Source organism: Narcine bancroftii, chromosome 1 (genome assembly GCF_036971445.1).
Source record: "Narcine bancroftii isolate sNarBan1 chromosome 1, sNarBan1.hap1, whole genome shotgun sequence".
NCBI classification, from domain to species: Eukaryota; Metazoa; Chordata; class Chondrichthyes; order Torpediniformes; family Narcinidae; genus Narcine; species Narcine bancroftii.
Window position 1 is genome coordinate 329,574,884 of NC_091469.1, and position 14,146 is coordinate 329,589,029.

The 14,146-nt window shown below is 40.2% G+C and overlaps 1 protein-coding gene across 2 annotated transcripts in view; it reads left to right on the forward strand.

Annotated features, from left to right (window-relative positions):
* The window catches only part of LOC138748317 (probable thiopurine S-methyltransferase), a 53,656-nt gene extending 44,045 nt beyond the window's left edge, over positions 1–9,611 (forward strand). For both annotated transcript variants that reach the window (XM_069908297.1, XM_069908287.1), the window contains exons 8-9: positions 4,704–4,748; positions 5,767–9,611. In XM_069908297.1, the coding sequence (XP_069764398.1) occupies positions 4,704–4,748; positions 5,767–5,894 (173 nt within the window). In that variant the 3' untranslated portion in view covers positions 5,895–9,611. The remainder of the gene's footprint in view (positions 1–4,703; positions 4,749–5,766) is intronic.
* Positions 9,612–14,146: the final 4,535 nt, after the last annotated feature.

A 14,146-nucleotide genomic window follows, 5' to 3' on the forward strand; every position in this document is an offset into this window, starting at 1 on the left:
CCCACACAGCCAATTTTGAATTCAGTTACAACCTCCTGTGGATACTTAAGTGTCTCAACCTTTTGAACTTGCATCCCATCTGGAACCTTGTCAATGACTTTACTAAAGGCCATGTAGATAACATCCACGGCCTTTCCTTCATCTCCTTTCCTGGTAACCTCCTCGAAAGACTCTACGTTAAACTCGACCTACAAAGCCATGCCGACTGTCCTTAATCAGCCCATGGCTGTCCAAATACCTATATATCCTATCTCTCAGAGCGCCTTCCAATAATTTGCCTACTACTGACATCAGGCTCACCGGCCTACCTGGTTCATTTTTGGAGCCTTTTTAAACAACGGGACAACATGAGCTACCCTCCAGTCCTCTGGAACATCACCCATTGCTAAGGGCATTGTGAATATATCTGCCAGGGCCCCTCCAATTTTTACACTAGTTCCCATCAAGGTCTGAGGGAATATCATATGCAGCCCAGGGGATTTATCTACCTTTATTCACTTTAAGGCAGCAAGCACCACCTCCTCCTTAATCTCCATATGTTTCATGACACTTCGTTTGTTTCACTTCCTTATGCACAATTCCAGTTTCCTGAGTAAATACTGATACAAAATAACTGTTTAAGACTTTCCTCATTACATGAGGCTCCACACATGGTGACCACACTGATCCTCTCGGGGTCCAATTTTGACCCTTACTATCCTTTTACTCTTAATATACAGCACTTGTAGAAACCCTTGGGGTTATCTGCCAGAGCAACTTCATGTCTTATTTTTGCCTTCCTGATTTCTTTCTTAATTATCTTTTTGCATTTTCTGTACTCTTCAAGTACTTCATACTTGCTATACATCTTTTTCTTAACCAGATTGCCAATATCCCTTGAAAACCAGGGATCCCTTCACCTGCTAACTTTTTCTTTAATCCTAACAAGCAAACTCTGCACTCTCAAAATTTTCCCTTTGAAGGCCATCAACCTACCTAACACATCCTTGCCAAAAAACAACATATCCCAATCCACTCTTCCTAGATCCTTTCTCATTTCCACAAAATTTGCCTTTCTCCCATTTAGGATCCAAACTCAAGGACTAGACTTGTCCTTTTCCATAATTAACTTGAAGCTAATGACATTATGGTCACTGGACCCAAAATGTTCACCTACACATGCACCTGTCACCTGCCCTGTCTTGTTCCCTTATAGGAGATCAAGTACCTCTCTCGTTGTCACTTCTATATGTTGATTCAGAAAACATTCCTGAACACACTTTAAACACCAAGCCATCCAGCCGTTTCTCAGTATGGGAGTCCCAGTCAATATTTGGAAATTTAAAATCTCCCACTATCATAACTTTCTGCTTCATACATCAGTCTGCTACCTTTCTACAGATTTGCTCCTCAAATTATCTCTGACTATTGGTCAATCTATAATACAACCCTATCAATGTGGTCACACCTTTCCCATTTCTCAACTCTATCCATATGGCCTCTGCAGACAACCGCCCCCCTGGCTGTCCTGACTTCGTACAGCTGAGATATTTTTCCTGACTGGCAATGCCACTCCTCCACCTCTAACATGTCTGAAGCATTGAACTCTGGATCATTAAGCTGCCTGTCTTACCCCTCCTGCAGCCAAGTCTCACTGATAGCAATAATGTCATAATCACATAATCGCACATGTCAATCTATACCCTCAGATCATTAGCCTTTCCAATGATACTCCTTGCATTGAAATAAATACACCTGAGAAAATTTCTGTCTATGCATGCAGTCCTCACATGAACTTTATCCTCCTCCTTCTCACTAACTCTAACATTCTAGTTCCTAACAAACCTACCTTCAAAGATACTAATCCCCTTCCAGTTCAGATGCTATCTGTCCTGTTGGTACATATCCCACCTTTCCTGGAAGAGATTTCAATGATCTAGAAACCCAAAGCCCTCCCTACTACACCATCTCCAGCATATGGCATGGGAAGCAATCCTCAGAGCACTACCTGGAGGTCCTCTTCTTCAACCTAGCACCTAACTCCCTGAACTCTCCTTGCAGGACCTCCTCACCCTCCCTACCTATGTCTTTGGACCCTACATGAACAACTATATTTGGCTGATCACCCTCCTACCTAGGAATATTGTGAACTTGATCTGAGATATCCTGGACCCAGGTACTAGGGAGGCAACATACCATTCAGGATTCATGATCTCCTCCACAGAATCTCTCATCTGTCTTCCTATCTAGGGAATTGCCTTTTTCCCTCTTCCCTTCTTAGCCACAGCACCAGACTACATGCCAAAAACCCGATTGCCATTGCTTGTACCCAGTAGGTCATCTCCTTCAAAATTATCCAAAATGGTATACTTGGTTTTCAGGGGAACACCCACCAGGGGGCCCTGCTCTGCCTGACTGCACCCTCTCTCTTCTGTAACCCATCTACCCTCTTCCAGTATGTTAGGTCTAATAGTATCCCTGAAGCTCCTATCTATCACAACTTCTACCTTCCAAATGCTCAGGAGTTTATCTAAATCCTGTTCAAAAGCCTTCACATGGCTTGTCAGAAGCATCAACTGGATGTACTTCTGGCATTTGTAGTCATCAGGTAAACTACTGACTTCCCCAACAATCCACATGCTACACGAGGAGCATTCTCCAGGCCTGGGGTCCATACCCACAGTCTCTCTTTCTCAGTCCCACACTCTCTCTCTTTCTCAGTCCCACGCTCTCTCTCTTTCTCAGTCCCACGCTCTCCCTCTTTCTCTGTCCCACACTCTCTCTCTTTCTCTGTCCCACAATCTCTCTTTCTCTCTCCCCCGCTCACTCGCATCCTCCCCCCCCTCCCTATTATGCTGGTAGTGTGGCTCCTTGGGGCGAAAAACCAAAGAAAAATCCTGCGACCAATTTCAGGAAAATAATTTTGGAAAATTTATCCCCCACTCCTTAGTGGCACTGGAGCAAAGCTCCAGGAGATCACTGAAAATATTGCAGTACCAGCAATACTATTTCTAATATATAACAATTTAGACCAATATCAAAAAGAAAGAAAATTGATCTTCTCTTAGCACTTCTTCCTCCGGGTCTTGCCAGCCTGGGCTTCTTTCTATGGCTGCTGCTGCTCCAACCAGGCCACACCACTGCTAGCTGGGCCTCGCCGGCCTGGGATCCTCATTGGGCTTCTTCTGCTGGGTATTCATCAATTCTCCTGATCAGACCCCTCTCGCGCGTCAAAATCACTTCTGCTCACTCCTTTCACTCTCCATGGGCCGGCCACTCGTCGCCTCACCGGAAGTCCCACATTGGCTTGCCGTAACTTGCCTGTCAACTCTCGACTCAACTAAGGGTGTCCCAGACAATATTGGGGAAATTAAAGTGTTCCACTACTGTTCAACAGCCCTATTGCTTTTGCACCTTTCTATAATCTTTTGACCTAACTGATACTCTCTCTGTGTCCAATGGTGTAAATAATTATAAATAATAATGCTTATAACAATTTTTTTATTGAACAAAGTGAGATTAAAGGGAATGGGGTAAACAAAAGATGAATTAAAAGAAAGCAGAGAAACTGGAACGCTGATGAGTTTAAAAGGGACAGTTGGAAATGAGGCCAAGTGAGTTTAGATCAGCTGTTCTCAAAGGGAGTACATCATATTTAAGAGAGGCCATGGACCTGAAATCGTAACATTTTTTGGGGTTTTTTTTTGTAGTCAGTAGGAGAGAAGTATGGATGAAGCTAACTGCTTCACAGGAAAGGAGCCCATAAACTTTGAAGGGGGGCCATAGCCACAAAAAAAGGTTGAGAATGACAGGTTTCGAGCATGGCCCTAGTCTCTTTGATAGAAGCATGAAAATGGGAATCAGTAATTTGAAAAGGAGTGTGGGAATGCAAAGATGAGGGTCTTGGGAACAAGGCCTAGGTGAGTTTCAAAAAATGCAGGAAATAGGGCCTAGTGACATGCGGAGAACCCTGCTAAACAGGTCTCCAATTCTTTGAAAAGGAGCACAGCAAGGTGGCCTTGGTGCTTTTGAAGGGTGTGCTCAGATACACAAGAACCTGGCCACAGTAGTTTAAAGGAGTATTAGGTACAGGGCCCAGTAAATTTAAAGGGTATGCAGTATTTAAAGTGCATTAGTCGCAAATAATTTGAGTTTTACTGTAAAATATATTAAATTCTAGGTAAATTAGGGAAATAAAATAATTAAAAGGGAGGTGCAAGAATTTGATTCACAAAAAGATAGGATGGTAATGGTACTGTAGAACAGATGAAAGGTAGACCCAAGTGGAGTAAGTGGGTATATTAAAATTGTTAATAAAATTTAGCAACTGAAAATTAGAAAGGAAACAGTCTGCAACTTCTAAGCCTTTGAGAAAGAAAAAGAAATACAAATTTAAACTAAATTAACCTTCATGTAAAGTTGTCAACTTAATTAATTATTGATTAATGATTAATATGGCACTTTCAGTCACTTTGCACTTAATATTTAGATTTTATTTTGCACTAATGAAGTAAAAGGAATAAAAGTTTGTTACAATAAAATTCCGAAACCTCTCTCCAGAGGTTATGAGCCTTGCTTGGAGATTTTTTTTTGTAACCACACATTAATACCCCAAGAAAGTTGGTTCTTTGTTCATGTACTGGTCCATAAATTGTCTGTTTATAAATATTTATGTCCAACTGTAAATTGATAACTAAGATGTATTTATTGGTTTACTTTGGCAGGTCCTCCGTTTTCTGTTCCTAAAGATACAATTGAGGGCCTGTATGGTGGGTTTTTAATATATTTTATAAATATTTTTTGCAAGAAGCAATTTTAAATTATATACAGATAATAATTTTAGTTTCATACATTATTGATATAAAATTGTGGTAATTGATGTGGAAATCATTTTGGACAATAGATTTTTTTTTAAATGCTCCTTGGAAAATATTTCTAGAATTGGTGCTTTCACTGACCTTTAAGACTTTACACTACCCCAATGGTCTTCAGCATTTTTCTTTCCACTCACCTATCATTTTAAGTAATCTCCATGCCATCGGTGCTCTGTGATTAGTAAGGGATTGCTTAAGGTGGGATGTGAGTGGGAAAGGACGGTTGAGAACCACTGCTCTAGACCCAATTGTTACTGAAATATTTTGCATCATTGGTTTCAGATCCACAGTTCTCACTTTTTTTTTACATTGACAGTTTCTTGTTTCTTTCAGATTTCATCTTCTTTCATCCAAAGAACTAATTCTGATCTTTATATTATTCTTGAATGTAATACTCCAGTGTTGGTGGCTTGTTGTCAGCTACCGAGGCTCTAGAAAATCCCTCCCTTAACTATTTTTTCCTCTTCCTTTTTTATCCTGTTAGGGCACGTTAAACCTGATTGATAAATCTTTTGCTCATCTGCCCCACCATCTCTTTTGAATTATTTATCTATTAACAGCTTTGTAATCCTCTTGTGTAAATACTTTTACTGATACTTAATTGATCACACTCAACAACATCAGCGCCTGGATCGAATCCAGTGCTGCCGTCAGGAATTTCTATGTTCCCGTGTCTGCAAGGGTTTCCTCCTACCCTCCAAAGCGTACGGGGTTAGGTTCATTTGGATGTAATTTGGAAGTAGGGGTTCATGGGCTAGATAGTCCAGTTACCCTCCAGTATGTCAAATTTAATATCAAAATTGTAATTTTATTCAAACATTTTTAAAGTACATATGGATTAAATGTGTGAAATCAATCTCATGGGAAAAAAAACCTGCTGATTTGAATTTGGCTTGCTTTTGAATTTTTATAGCCCAATCGTGCAACATTCAGTGGATGGAATCAATTGAAGCTTTGGGCGAGCTTCAGATTTCGTGGGGTCTGGATTCCTTCATTGAAGAAATCTATCTAATTACACTGAAGACAAGTGCACAGTCCTGAGCCTTCACACAAGGTTTGGAAACTGAAGATGCTGCAAGTCTGAAATAAAGCCAGAAAATGCTGTGAAAACTCAACAGGTTATTTAGCATATGTGGAAAGAGAAAATAAATTAACATTTCTAATCAAATACCTAACACTGGAAATCAAAACTTGTAATAAAGGGTTTTCAACCTGACATACTAACCGTCCCTTTTACAACAGATAATGTCTGATGGGATTTTCCCATGTTCTTTATAAAAGGCACAAGCTGCATTAATTTTGCAAAAAAAAAGATTTTTATTAAAACATAATCAAAACATTGGGCTTTGAATATTGTAGAAAAACTGGTATGAAAGCTCAGATTTTTGTTTTCATGGATCTACGTAAATATAAGTTCAGGCAATACTTTTCTTATTACATATTGTTCTTGACCCTCTATTACAACTTGACCAACTTGACCCTCTATTACAACCCAATCTTGACCCTCTATTACAACTTGGCTCTCATTTTCTATACTTGTGCTTCCTTAATCTATGCCCATCTTTCCATGTTTGTAACTCTACAATTAGGGATATGATGGTACTGAGAATACTGTGAACAGTTCTGGTCACCCAGTTATGGAAAGGATATCAATAAGTTGGAAGGAGTGTGGAAGAGATTTGCCAAGACGAGTGCATAAGTTAAAGGGAGAGGTTTGGTTGGCTGGGTATTTATTCCTTGAAGGATAGGAGGCTGAGGGTGATCTTTATAAAATTTAAAAGCCATGTATAAAGTGAATTCTTACTATTTATTTCTCCAAGATAGACAATTCTATAACTAGAGATTACAAGATTAAAGGGAGAGAATTAAGAGGAACTTGAAGGGCAACTTTTTAATTCAGAGGGTAGTCTGTATCTGGAACAAACTGCCAGAAGAAACTATAGAAGCAGATATAATTTTGATGTTGAAAAGACATTTGGAAAGGAATAGTTTAGAAGGATATAAACCAAATAAGCCCATAGAACAGTACAGCACAGAAACAGGGCATTTGGCCCTTCTATTCAGTGCCAAACTGCAGTATTGTAGTATTATGCCTAGTCCCACTGACCTGAACCCTTCCCTGTCCAAATTTTTCTTAAATGTCACTATTTAGTCTACATTTACCAATTCAGTTGGCAGCTCGTTCCATACTCCCACCACTCTCTATGTGAAGGTTCCCCCTTATGTTCCCCTTAAACATCTCCCTTTTTACCCTTAACCCATCTCCTCTGGTTTTTAATCTTTCTTAACCTCGGTGGAAAAAGCTTGCTTATATTTACTGGTATTCTATCGAAACTCGTCATAAGAATGGTGATTTGGTCAGCATGGACAAGTTGAACCCAAGGGCCTGTGCTATGCTATATCATTCTCTACTGCATAAGATTCCAAAGTAGTCCATATCAGAATATAAAATGGCATCAGTTTTGACTTTTTCCATGAAATAATACATCCCAATATAAAATTTGCCTCACAGAAACAGGCCTATCATTATTGATGTTCATGTTTCATTTGAGGCTCAATCAGTTTACTTATTTCTCAAACCTCATCAACATTTCTTTCCACCACATGCTTCCCATGTTTGTATACTAGTTCTCTGCAGTATTGGAATAATTGACTTAACATTTTTCATTCAATGGTGTCCCTCTTGTGATTGTTGATGCATGATGTGTATTCTTATTTTGATAATTTGCTTCCCTGCCTCACTATGTACTTCTACTTGCAATATGAACAGCCATTGTCATTTCAACCAGTTTGCATTATTCAGATCAGCCACCATTAAATCTAGCATAGAAAAGCAAAACCATTGTTTGCAGTCTTGACCCAAATTCCTCACCTGACATCAATTCACCCCTCCCCAAAACTGTCTATAAATCATCTTGATTTTGATCTTGACATTTTATGTCTCCATTCTAAACTTCTGCAAAAACTGACTCTACCCTGACCAATCATTTTTGTATTTGTGATTTGACCTCAACTCATAAAACAGATCATTCTCGACTCTTGCTAGTATCTTATCCTGTTGCTAGTGACCTATCTGATTTATTTGACTTGATTTGGCCTCTATTTCCCCAACATTTCATACCTCGTAACTTTGCCCATCTCTTTCCATTTGTAACTCTCTTCCAAATTTGATGCATTTTCATCTCCAGCTGACATTGTTTCCACCAAGACTCTTTACAATCTCCAAACTTCACTCTTGGTGACAGCTTTAAGAAATATCACCAATTGAATTAACATCCTGAAACACTTGAACCCTCACTCCTTTCCAACCCACCTATTGACATCCTAGAATTATTTCCAGTTTTAAACAATGTTACAGCACAGTGTAGACCCATTGGCCCCATGTTGTGTCTACCCCCCCCCCCCCCCAAAACAACTAAAACCTCCCTACCTCATAACCTGTTTTTCTTTCATCCAGATGCTAAGGCTTTCTTAAATGCCTCTATTGATCCACCCTCCTCCATCACTCCTGGCAATGCATTCTAGGCACCCACAACACTCTGTGTAAATAAATTAATAAACTGAAAGATTAAATATTATTGTTTTTGTTCATTATTTTACTCCACTTCCTTCCCTCTTCCTTGCACAGATTTGTAAGTTTTCTCCCTGTGTCCAATTATGAAATGTTCAGAACAGTGTTTCTTGTGTATGTCCCATCAGATGCCATTGGAAAATATTCTAAACTGCACTTCTTATTCCCTGCCATGTTTTAACCTGTATTGTTTTCAGATTTTTAGTCGCTTTCTGTTTCATTGAAAAATATGAAGCCCCCACCCCAAGAGCAATTGCATGCTTAGAAAGAAAAACATGCGCTTGAGAATTTATTGTATTTTCACTACACTGGTGTGGATCAGGTTATGAGCACCAGTTTCCTAGATTAAGCTTGTGTTCTCCGGAGTGGGGAATGGAATAATCCAAGATTTTAAAGTGAAAGTTTCAGCAAGCAAATAACACCCAATCCATTTCCTTTGGAGGGAAATGCAGAAAGGTATCTTAAAATTAGACCCAAGCCCGTTCAAAAGTGGTGTCGTGAATTTTTCTTCAAAGTCAGATTCTGAAAATTGCAGGCTCAAGTTCGTGGATGCTAAATGAATATAAGCAGACTTAAGGTTTTTTAAATATATTAATTGGTAATGGTTTGTTCATTTAGGTGTCTTGCAGTTCGGCGTGGCCAATCGCGTATCTCCATCCATCACGGTTTTTGACACTTCAAATTGTAGTTTGTTGCCTCCCCTGTTTTAAACCCTGATGCTAATCTATCTCTCATTTTCAATCGCTCTGCCTCTGTTTCTTTTCCCTTCCAGCCTTCCAGTTGTCATTAAATGTTCAAATGTATCTCTTCGCAAGATGTTTTCTGATTCTTTTAAAGGTATTGAGAGTTACAGCTCAAAGGGGTAAATTAGTTTGTTGTGCAGATCAAGTAAAATTCAAGTGGAAGGGATTGGGAGGCACAGTGCTATTCCTATACAATTTTTCACCCTTGTATCTTTAGAACCAGAATTTAAATCAACAAATTACTTGCAAAGTTTTTTTTTAAGTTTGAAAAAACATATCAAATTGTACTGCAGTGATTAAAAGAATTCTATTTTGGGGTAATGAGATTGAAAATTATATCAATTCTAACTAATATTCATGAAGTACATGTATGCATATAAGAATTTAGTAACCATATTGATGTACAATCTTAGGAATAAAGAGACAATAAAACATGTATAACAATTATTGGATATTAATCATTATTCAGAATCAGAATTTATTGTCTATGTCACAAAATGAGTTGGTGTTGCAGCAGCATCACATTTATATAAATCACATTACAAAATAAATTAAAATAGTTCAAGAAAAAGATAAGGTAAGTGTTGTGAAGTAAGTAAAGTGTCACATCTGACCCATATTGGACTCCGATATCAGTAAACACCTATCGTCTACACCACACATGACAAACTTTGGCCCGCAAGATCATTTAAAAAATGTATTAGAGGTGGCCAGCTGGCCGCTGCGCCAGTATAGCGCATGCACAGCTAATACTATAAATCCCAGAATGCATTGGCGTCAGCCCGCTAATCGTCCCCACCTCCTCTTTACGTTGCAGAGTCTCTGGTTTTGGGGCCTGGCCAGTGTCAGGGGAAGCCAAGGCCGCTTCCCAGTGCCCGGAACCGGAGGCCTCGGGCCTGACCTCGCCAGGACCGTTGCCCACTACCCCTGCCCTGCCGCAGGCCGACCCACGACTCACGGTGACGGGGCCGCTGATCCGCCGAGATGCCGCCCTGCAGCGAGAGCCGATGCCCCCGCACTGTCGTTGTCCAACCCGATCGCCCGCAAACCCCACCCTCCCGCACACAGGCCTGAGTAAGTATTATGAACTTTAACCTCAGGATAAAACGATCTTCCAATAGTTTCATGTCACAGTGATAAATATATTCCTGGTTAAAAATGGTCCTGCACCTGGATACAAGCTCATAAGGCATAAAACTTGAAAAGTGTGTAAATCAAAGGATATCTGTACCAATGGAAAAAGGGCATGGCAAATAACCCTGCTAGAGTTCATGCCCACAATCAGTCATTTGATTGTTTCAGGAATCATGTTATTCTCCCACATTCTCAATAGCCCTAGATTTTACTATTAGACAGCACACTAGCAACATTTGACAAATCCTCTATAGAGAAATATTATTTATTGAATATTTTATTTCTCATTTGTTAATGCTTCTGGAAAGAGTTTATCCAAAACTATTATTAAATATTTATTTTAATAAGGAAAAAGTTTAACATTACATATGTTGAAAGAAGAGAAAACATGCAGATGTTGAAAATTTTCAATAAATATTTAGTTCGGCCCTCAACTTAGTCCAAGTTTTTAATTTTGGCCCTCCGTGAATTTGAGTTTGACACCCCTGGTCTACACGGTACAAGACAAAATCTGTAACAGAGCAAGCAGGTACAAGGGACTCCAATACTGATGGCAAATTATCCTACCACACTCTCCTGCACTTGTACACTGTTGCAGGCCCAGAGGACCCTAAAACCCAGCAGCAATAGAAATTCACCAAGACAAATGGTTACTTAAACAAAAGTTACTTTTGATTTTCTTTAAACATAAAAACAGGGTCAAACTTTAACTTATTACTATTGACTTAACCTCACTTAACCCCCTTCTAATTCTAAGCGCACGTGTATGTAATGTGTATAAGTTCAGAAAAGTTCTTTGATTCACAGTCCAATCTCACTTCTCACTCCTCAAAGTTTACTGGTAGCAGGCAATTCTTATACTGTGCACAAAATTTAACATTTATGAAGTTCACCAGACTTTGGTGCTTGAAAGGTAAATTGTTACCACTCAGGAAGGTTCTTGTCAGTTTTCAGAGAGAGATTTGTTCCTGGACACACAAACTGATCCCTTTTAATCAGCCATGTCACTGTCATGCTGAAGAAACTTTCCCCCTCAGGGTTCTCCAGATGATAACCTTTCTTTAAGGTCACCACAGAGTTCCTTTTTGTTTCTTTTATTTCAAGTGAAACATGAGGCAGCCAGTCCTCTCCTCTTGTATGGACCACAAGCTGAAGTGCTCACAACCTGTCTCCAAAATGGGGGTTTTCCACAAGCTTGCCAGCTTGTCCTGTTCCAGTCCCAGTTGCTGCTGTTGAACTGAATTCTCTCTCTCACTCAGAGAAAAACCTGTTTGACTCTCTGCTTGCAAAACCACATGACCCCCCCACCTTAGAACTGCAAGCAGCACTCAGACAGCCAGCAGCTCCAAACCTAATCCTCCAAGTTATTTCAACTGTTGCTTTTCAAAACAACAATCCATTAGTGAAGTCTCTTTGGGAACTCTTCAAAGTTTTTGCAAAGGCCCCCAGGAGCCACCCTGTCTGGCTTGAGCAGAGCTCCATTATTTTAAGTGATATCTGTTTTGAAGTGTTTGTATGTGACCAAAACTAAAAAATCTGCCTCAATTAATCTCCCAAAAACATATCTATATACAATATAAAATATGATATGTTCCATCACAACACTCTTCACAGACAAGGACTTTCAGATGCACTGCTAGTTCCCTGTATCAATGGGGGTGCGGCTCGTTCAAACACTGATCTACTCCAGTATCATGGTTTAACAGTGTAATTCACACTTTACCCACAATTCCACCAGCAATGTCTACAGTAATAACCTGGTGTAGAGCGATATATGGGACTTGGATGAAGAGGCAGAGAGAAAGAAATACGGCATGCATCGATCTTTATACTGTTCTGAGCTGAGTATCTGGACAATGATAACACTGAGCCAAAGGTAAGGTGTTCACGAATGGGTGGCCGGAGCCCAACTTTAATTGGCAGGTGATGTGACTTCTAAATGGATTTCAGACAGGGAGATCTTGTGATCTTTTTCAATCCACAGTGTTCCAGATGGAGGCCATGTATTGCTCCACAGTCCTCATGTATCTGTGAGGTTGTGTCTATAGTTCATTGTTCATTCGTAAATCTGATGGTGGATGGGAAGAAGCTGTGCTTGTGCTCGTCTTCAGGCTCCTGTACATTTTCCTGATGGTATCAGAATGAAGAGCATATGCCCTGGGTGGTAGGAGTGCTTGAGGATAGAGGCTGCTGTCTGAAGATACCGCCTCTTGTGGATGATCTCGAAAGAGTGAAGATTGGTGCCCATGATGTCATAGACTGAATTCACAATCATGGAGTTTTTTTCTTGTTCTGAGCAGTCATGCAACCAACCAAAATGCTTTCCATGTACACCTGCAGAAGTTTTCAAGTGACGTAAGGAATCTCCTCAAAGTATAGCCGCTGGCAAGCCTGCTTTGTGATTGCATTGACATGGAGGCTCCAGAACAGATTCTCAGAGGTTGACACGCAGGAATTTGATGAACTTGACCCTCTCCACTGCTGGCCTCTCAATGAGGACTGGTTTGTATTCTGACTTCCTCCTTAAGTCCATAATCATCTTCTTGGTTTTGCTAACATTGAGTGCAAGGCTGTTGTTGCGACACCACTCAATGAGCTGATCTATCTCCCTCCTGTACCCTCATTGCCATCTGTGATTCTGCCAACAACAAATTTGTAGACAGCATTTGAATTGTGCCTAGCCACACAGTCATGGGTGTAGAGTGAGTAGAGCACTGGGCTAAGCATGCATCCTTGAAGTGTGCCTATGTTGACTGCCAGTGAGGAAACATTGTTTCCAATTTGTACTGACTGGTCTTCTAATAAGGAAGTCAAGGATCCAGTTGCAGAGGGAGTGAAAGGACTAAGGGTTTGAAGCTTGTTGATCAGCACTGTGAAAATAATGGTGTTGAAGGCTGAGTTGTAGTCAATGAAGAGCAGCCATATGTATGAATGGCTGTTGTTAGATGATCCAGAGATGAGTGGAGTGATTGTGACACTTGGGGAATTGCTGTGTGTCAATGCACACCTTGCATTTGTCCTATTTCTTCATAGGATTTTTATCAGTTCCCATGATCAATTTTAGAAAGAGAGCCATCCATCCTATTGCTTATTGCAGTTCAGCATGCTCATCACTGGGGGGGCTGGTCCATCCCAGCATGCTCTGCAGATACCCAGCAGATCATGCCGGACACTGGAGGCCAATTGTGAAAGTGTACACTGCTCCCAATCTTCACAAGCCTCTTGCTGATGAGGTGCTCTGACTGTGCTCAGAACATCCTGCCCATGATGAATAGAAATGCTGCAATGTATTGGAATTATGGAGTATCCATCTGCAGCAATGCAACTTAAACCTGTTTTTGGTTTTGATCTGACATTCTGTGGAGATAAACACCTTACATCTGAGAACATTTCATGTTTAAAGAAGTAAAATTAGCTTTAATGTGAATCTAGTATCAAACTTCATTGTTGGGGTGGGTGGAGAAATTGGCCATTATAAAAGTCCAGTAAAGGCTCATGGTTCCTTATATTGTCACATAATAATACAATATACCATAACTTTTGCCTGCCTTAAGGCAAAGATTCGCCATTAGTATTACTGGGTCCCCTTTACAGCACAAGAGAAAAAGAAGCAAAATAGAGTCCCTTCAAAATGGCTGAGTGTCCGTGGAGTCACCTCCATTGCTCCCGCAGCCTCTGTAGCCACACAAACTCCTGTTCGATCCATTGGGAACTTGAGCTCAAGGTTTTATCCCTCTGTATTAGTCTCAGGCCAGTGATTGACTTACAGATTGTGCATGGAGTATTTTTTTCGTGAATGGATAATTTGAATTACCTCTTTTCATTGAGACTATTTGGAACAATCT